At 41.9% G+C, this 8082-nt stretch overlaps 1 protein-coding gene across 1 annotated transcript; it reads right to left on the bottom strand.

Annotated features, from left to right (window-relative positions):
* Nucleotides 1-4132: 4132 nt before the first annotated feature.
* On the bottom strand, nt 4133-6034 carry LOC147626920 (uncharacterized). The gene has a single exon (XM_086816113.1). It carries the CDS (start codon nt 5750-5752, stop codon nt 4991-4993), a length of 762 nt encoding a protein of 253 aa, XP_086672239.1. The 5' UTR covers nt 5753-6034; the 3' UTR covers nt 4133-4990.
* Between the last annotated feature and the right edge of the window lie 2048 nt (nt 6035-8082).

Below are 8082 nucleotides of genomic sequence, written 5' to 3'. Positions count from 1 at the left end.
AACTACATGAGAAGGTTAATCTTTGAGCTCTTGAGTTAATGCTCTTGTTAAGTTCTTGCCATGCCAACTTGACATCCTTGATGCCAACAATGTGACTAATCACGTCATCACCAAGATTTTGAGCGATGAGACCCGATGCTTTGTTGTTTTAAAGTGGCTCAACCTCCACTTCTTCATCCTCAATAAGGTACCAAAGCCCCTTACACATAAGCAAGTACATGGTCTTGCTTTGCCATGTAAAAAAACCATCACCATTAAATCTTGAGACAACTTCTACATGCTCCATTATCGGAAGATCTTACCTTGAGCCTTGATTTTAGTGCTCAAGCAATGTCTTACTCTTTTACAAGTGATTTACAAATTTGAGATAAACCCAATACGATGAAAATTCACTTAAGTTGAGCAATGAAAGTGATTGAGATGAATTTTGATGCAACAAAAGTTTCCCACAATGAAATAGCACTCTAATTTTTCAATTTTGCCTTTTATTCAACTCAATTTCTAATAATGCAACATTAATGATGATAATTAGTGCTTAATCACGATGATTAGCAATCTAATTTTTGGAGACTTCAATTGAGCTTGTGGAAGCTATCATTGAAGAAAATTTTTACATGAGAATATTATGCTTGAAGTGTGGAAGAGACCTATGTAGAAAACCTTAGCTCAAACCCCAACAAACAAGCTTATTTACCCTAAACACAATGATTGATTTTCTACTTGCCGTGACCAACTCAATGGATAATATGCTACCAAATTCAAGTTGTAGACTCCTATTGCTATTGCTAACAAGCTCCTAAAGGAGCTTGCCCCAATTCAAAGTACACACAAAGAATGGTGCAGAAAACCTATCGTGACGCTAATTCACGATTCAAGGGCTGCTGGCATCGAATTGGCATGAATGATTAGAGTTGGAGGTTTGCCTAGGCTTGTGTGAGATGCCTCTTAAAAGGCTTGGCCAACAGTGGAGAGATTAAGGAGAACAAGCTTGAGCAAGTTTAAACCACAAGTACAAGAAGAAGATAAGGATGTGATTAGTGACCGAACCAACACAACAGCAATGAATTAGATATGTTTTTACAATGGAGCTAGGGTGCTTATATATCCACAAATGGACTTGGCCGACCTCACTTGAGATGCATGCAAAAAAACAATTTTAACACCCTCTCTGCAGCTCATAGTGGACATAAGTAGGAATACCAAGTCGATGAAGAAGCTACCATGGACACCCCAGCAGTGGCCAACCACTAGGTATACCTCGAACTTGTAACCACCAGCTTGTCACCACCAAAAATGCCATCCTGAGCACCAACTGCCTCAAGGAACATTGAACTGTAGACCACATTATGTCCAAGAATCCCCATTCATGAACTATGAACACATCACGTCCAAAAAACTCCACAAGATAATGAACTTTGGTACACACCCTGTCCATAATCCCGAAAACAACAATGAATGACTGCAACACATCCATAGTGTTTTATACACCATGTTGGTTCCTTGCCAGATGCCTAGTGCTTTGAATTCCGACACACGAATCCAAACACCCAAAAATTGAACTCCGACACATGAGTCCAAGTCGTCAAAACGGGAGCACAGACTGCCCCTCTGCCACTCACATGCCTCTCTCTGGCTGAAGCACGTGGTAGCATCCATCCACCAAGCTAGAATGCTCATGTGCCAATATAGTCCTCGTTCGCCACACCGACAAAAGCCGTATCATCCCTGGTAGTATCACTGTCACTGTCATCCTCGTCAGCTTTGCCTTTGCCGTCATTCGTCGAGCCTTGAGCTTTAGCTTTGGATTTGCAATCCCGAGCCGCTTTCCGCACTTATAACAACAGCTCCTAGACTTCTTATTGGATTCCAATGCAACATGTGCCGATTCTACATCCTTCGAAACTCGAATCTTGCCTTGGGAAATGAGCACTACTTCCTCCTCAATGAGAAAAGAGCTGAGATCATCAAATTCTAGCTTTTCCTTCGTGACTTGTAAGCGTAATGCCCTCGAGACCATCTCGTACTCCTCAAGCAACTTCGTAAGAACCAAGGCAGGTAACTAGGTACTAGTTAACGCACTATTCATAGCCGATAACTAATCATGGATAACCTTTGCCTTCATTAGAAATGACTGCATAGAGGTCCCGGCTTCAAACTTGATGGAAAACAACTGGCCAAGAAGGGTTACTGCTCGCATGGTTGAGTCTTGATCAAACATTCCTGCAAGCTTTGACCACATTTCCTTGGCAGTCTTCAAAGTCTGTATGGCAGGGGAAATTTCCTTGGTGAGAGACTCTACAATCGCCAACATTGCCTTCGCATTGTGAGCATCCCAATCCACAAGAGATTTGAGAAACTCCTCCTCCTGACGACGTGTGAACCAATTGCTATCCCTTCGGGGACATTCCTCTGAGCCATCAACAATGTCCCATAAGCCTTTTCTGCTAAACCATAGCCTCATGATCAAGTTCCAATGCGCTGAGATAGATTTGTAAGAGCAAACCTTCTTGGGACACCAATTCTTCTAAAGCATAAGGATGAAAGTTGAAGAATGTAGGTTAACTATAAAAAGTTGAATAAAGGTGCGATCAAGAATAGATATCCCCTTCCTAAAATGGATGATTTGATTGATAGGTTATACTCTCCAAATTCTGTTACAATACTTCACATTCATCTCACTCTTACTCATCTCCTCATGCAAGCACTTGGTGGTCACCCTCACCAACTTGGGCCCATTGATGCACTTCTAATCCTTCAACCAACATGTCTCATTAGAGGCAATAGAAAACCAGCCCTTCCCAATCTCTTCCAAGTCTTGTCTTGCCTTATCTAGATCCCTCTAATGTATCTCAAACTCATCCCTTACTAGTCCCAACTCTTTCCACCCAACCTAAGATATATCCCAACAATCTCGAATCCATCTCAACCTCTTATTATTCAATCTTCTAGTTATTCTTCTATCCAACTGAACTAAAGGGGGGGTAAATTTGAGAGATCACCATAACCCTAAACCAAACAAGGAGTTCTCTGTTTCCCTTGTACATCCTTTCCACTTCATCAAGCCCAATCACCTCCTTCCAAATAAGACAAAGGAACTTGCAAAAAGGGGAGCTCTGAATTCTCAATGGAGCATGTGAGAACAGCTTTGCTTTCCAATCTAGACCAATCCACTTCCCCTTGCATCGCACATTAGATTACTCTTTCCAATATGGTCAAATTTCCTCCTGCAATAAGCATTTAGGTAAGCTAGTTGCCACCCTGGTTTTGGCATATTTCCTCCTGCAATAAGCATTTAGGTAAGCTAGTTGCCACCCTGGTTTTGGCATGAGTGGGAGATGCAGAATTCCAAGTCCTCCCAGACCCTTAGGCAACCTAGCTTTCTCCCAAGCCAGCCAAGCTAGATATTTCCTGTCATCCCTGCTACTTTTCCTCTTCCTAACTGGGGTGGAAAGTCTCTAATGAGGACCAACACTCAGATGCAGTTCTTTCAACGAAAGAGAGACACGGCAAGCAAGGAGATTGTAGACGAGCCTTCTGAAATGACTCTACAAAAAGAAAGAACACGGACGCAAGAGAATAATGTGAATTGTCAATTCAAAGCTCCGGACTCACCTCGTGTACTGAGGACTCGGACTCCAATCCAGTGCCATCTAGAGCTGCACCTCAGCCTCGCGAGAGCACCCCAATTGCCAACATGCCACTAGCGATGCCATAAGCTTGCATGGATGTTTTCAAGCCTTTAAATTTCATGCACTGCTGCATAACAAGGGGAACTGCATAAATATGAGCTGAGAGCAAGTGTGACACCAAAGCATTCAAGATCTTAACTGGATCAATGGCTCTTCACGCATGATTGGATGAGACCCTGGGGAGGAAGATGACGCACACAGCACAATTTCTTCACACACTGGAGAAATCAACTACAAACAAATCTTCTCTGCACATGCAGGCCATAACCGTTAAACCTCCTTTCTGCGCCATGGACCCTCAAAGCATTTAAGATCTTAAATAGATCAAGAGCACTTTACGCATGATTGGAGGGAGAAGAAAGGGGGAAGGACATGAAACTCAGAACAACCTCTCCTCCATCATGCGCTGCCCTCTAGCAGCAGCATGCAACTTATAGTAGGCTGGCCTGCCCTGCCCATCATGATTATCAAAGTTTATGTTAAAACCTGAAACAACGGACATGCCTGACGGCCTGAAAAGAGCATATGGTCAAGATAGCTAAAAATAGTGCAACAAGGATGCATGTTCTGCAATTGCAAGGAGAGCATCTCCAATGGCCAGCATAGAAACAAGGCGTAGACAAGCAAAAAAGAATCCTGGATGACGGGAAAATTTGACCTTGAAAATGTTGGCATCCCATCAAGGGCATCTTTATGGTGGAATGGCTCTAAGCTTTAAGAGTTGCCCTTCTTTCAAAAGCCAGCATCACGCATTGTTCAATATGCTCTAGTCCGACCAGGCCATAAACAATGGCAGGGCCCTCTCTTTCCCATTAAACTGCTGCATTTTCTACACCCTTTTTCTTGCATAACTGACCTAAAGTAAAATATGCAGATAAGGTGTATGTGTCATGACTTAAGCTCTTGAGAGATGGTGCCAGCAGAATTCACTATCTAATCTTACTAAGGTTCCATATTTTGTCATGTTACATTTGATATTGATGAACGGGGAAGCATTTGTGTGATTTACCTTGTCAATGATTAATACCTGCAAAAAATCTCATTATGTACTCGATAATGCCAAATCGAAAGCCTTACATATAACTACATGCTTTATTGCACCTGCTTACTAATCGATGCACTGATATGCAAAGAAGAAGGGTCATCTGAACTACTGCCTGGGGTCAGGAGAGTTTCATTCCAAAAATGAAAGAAACCCTCAAAATTCAAGAGTAGCAGTGAAAGAGCGTCAGAGACTGTCACATTTGGCCTTGAAGTGAGATAACACTTACCTATGTCTTTGCAAAAGGTGGTCAGTAACCCTAGCTTAGAGACTGGACATACTCATCAAACTGTTTTGATTCTAGCATGACATCCTGTATGATAGATTCCGAAACTTGGTACAGGTACTTGGGCCCTTCTTCCATCATGTGCTCAAACCACTGCTCTACTGTCATGCTGAGCTCACCTCCTGCTGGTGAGGACCTGCAGGGGACATGGTCAGCCTCATGCTGATGGTTTCCTGCAGCTGCCGGCATGCCCTTGCCATGGTAACCTACTGCTGGTAATGGTTTGCAGGTGAAAAGGCCAGCCTCGTGCTGATCGTTTCCTGTTGCCACATACATGCCCTCACCATGGTTTTCTGCTGCTGCAGGCATGCCTTTGCCATGGTTTCCTGCTTCTGCAGATATGCCTTTGCTTTTGGTAGTTTCCCTAACCTTGCGTACGTCTTTCACCTCATCAATGGCATCTGGGATTTCGACTCTGATGGTAGTTTCTGCACCAATTTTAATCAGATCTCCGGTCTTGATGGCCATGAGCTTCTCTGTCTCAATCTGGACACCGTTGATGATGGTGCCGTTGGAGCTTCCCACATCAATGACGGCCCACCCTGCATCTAGATCGTCCCCACCATCTGTCCATCGTAAGTTGAGGTGCTTCTGAGAGATCCCGGAGTCCCTACTGATTTGAAGCGTGTTGGCTCTGGCTCGACCGACGGTGGCTATGGCGGACGGCTTACACTCCAGACGAAGGCCAGACTTTGGGCCTTGCTCGACGTGTAAGAAGAGGAGCAGTTTGGCCATAGAAGCCGCAGCTAGCGAAGAGCGTTCCTCTGTCCAAAACCCTGACTCTAAACAAGGCTTATAAGAATGTTGCTCTGCAAAAAAGCCCTAACCCTAAACAGAGCATGCAAAGATCGTTGCTCTGTCAACCATAACCGTAAATACAGCTTTGAGAAGAGCGTGCCCTACAACCCTAAAGCTTTCAAAAACTAATCCTGCGCAGAGGCTCTGTAATCTACAGTTGTGAAAGAAAATCTCGCGCGGCTCGCAACCTGACATGGAGACACAACACACTGTCAAGAAACCCTGCTACCCCTCTCTCTGCGCGCGCAATTTGAATTTCAATTTTCAACTCAGAAAATTCAAACACGTCGCAGGTAAACTTCACGCTTGTCCACGGACAAGTGTGAACCCACAGTGGGGACACCAAAAAAAATGAGAGGACAAAAAACTAGAATGCTTGGGTAGCCTTATAGTGCACAAGTGTGCTCAAACAAACATGAAGTCCTAATTTCTACGGCAAGTCTTCTTCCTAGAAAGAAGGCGTGTCTTTCCCAAGTTTCAGTTTGCCATATTACCTATAGCAAATGTTTGTTGATTTTGATTGACATATCTCGAAGGCAAAGTTCAAAATTAATAAACATACAACCATGTAGTTTCACTTATAAATATCTTGAATTGACCGAAGATCTTGCCCTACACAATGACGTCGGGATTCAATACCCGCCCCCTTCTCCTGCATACCATTAGGCATGCGGTCTGTCAAATTCTATCTCAAAAATAACCTCGCAATATTAAAAAAAAACGTAAAGGTATGCATACCTGATTATATCCTACATGTTGAGCTTGATGATAATTGTTATGAGACTAACAGGAAACAATATAAGGTAAGACTAGAAAAGATTATTTATATGTAAAAGGTTTGCATATAAATAAGGTTCTGGGGATTTCAAATTGGAAATACCTAAAGCAATGGTTAATAGGCATTAAGGTTAAAGTAAAAGGGATGTAGATGGTACACAAGGGAATCCCAAAGACCACATTAGTAGGTGCCCCCTTCTAGTGGGAGTTGATTGGAGAGTGAAAAGGCTATGCCTAGTCAATGAAAGGTCAAAGGGCTAAAGTTGAAAGGTCATGCATCACTTAGGCCTTATATAACCATATGTTTAGGGTCCATTTGGGATATGGTTGGGTGGAGAATCAAAGTTCTAGTCTTACAAGTCCTCAAGCTTATAATGCAAGGAGTATTACATTGGTACCACAGCTAAGTTCTATCTCTTCCATGTTTCCATTGAGCTACTCATTGCTAACTCTAATCTATACTACTTAATCTCTTCTCTATTCATTTCCATAAGCTAATCATTATACTTCTCAAATCTTCTCCATACAAATACCTATTGCTTAATAGATTGGGCATACCTCTTGTCTAATAAATTGAGCATACATCTTGCCTAATAAATTGGGCATACTTTGGAGATTCTACATGAAGCAAGTGGAGTACATGACAACCTTAAAGAACCATTGAAGCAAATATCAACGAGGAGGAATCAATGGAATTGTTCTTCACATCATTAGAGACAATTCATAATTACCCAACCAAGTAAGGTAGTTGTTTTGCATCTTTTTTGCTTTTGTAAGAAACTTTCCATTTTGCTTATTATTAGAGTAAATAGCTTATTAAGATGGGAAGGATGAAAATGGGGATAAGGGGAAAAACCCAATGTCCTCTTTTCACATGGAAGAGGATATTATAAAAACAAATGAAATAGATATGTAAAAGAAATGAAAGAAAAAATCTTTAATATAGAGAATAAACTTGAGAAAATGATGGGTCTTCTTAGCTCCTTGATAGAAGGAAAAGGATTGGGAGTAAAAGAAATATCTAAAAATATCATTGATGAGGGAAGGGAAATAACTATAGAAAGAGGATTGAATGAAACCATAATTGAAAAGGGTCCCAAAACTAGAGACCAGGGTATGGTATTCAAAGATTTAAAGGCACCTACTTTTAGTGGAGAAGAGAAGGAGAGAAATAAAGATGCAGTACGTATTTTTCTACAAAATGGCAAGATTTGCGTCTTTTAAGAAATGTGTCTGATCATAATAACCACCCCATTGAAGCTAGCCTATCCTTTACAAGGCAAGATTTGCGTCTTTTAAGAAATGTGCCTGATCATAATAACCACCCCATTGAAGCTAGCCTATCCTTTACAAGGCAAAGCTTATAAGTGGTGGATGAGTTTAGCGGAAGCTAGGCAAGTACCCAATTCTTGGGATTCATTCAAGGAATTGTTCTTAAAGGAATATCTTTCTGAAAATGAAGAAGATCGAAATTAGGAGGAGTGGGATAA

This window comes from Cibotium barometz, chromosome 21 (assembly GCF_041138505.1).
Source record: "Cibotium barometz isolate CiBa-2024 chromosome 21, ASM4113850v1, whole genome shotgun sequence".
NCBI lineage: Eukaryota > Viridiplantae > Streptophyta > Polypodiopsida > Cyatheales > Cibotiaceae > Cibotium > Cibotium barometz.
Note: the sequence above shows the minus strand (reverse complement) of the source record. Positions and strands in the feature narration are given on the sequence as shown.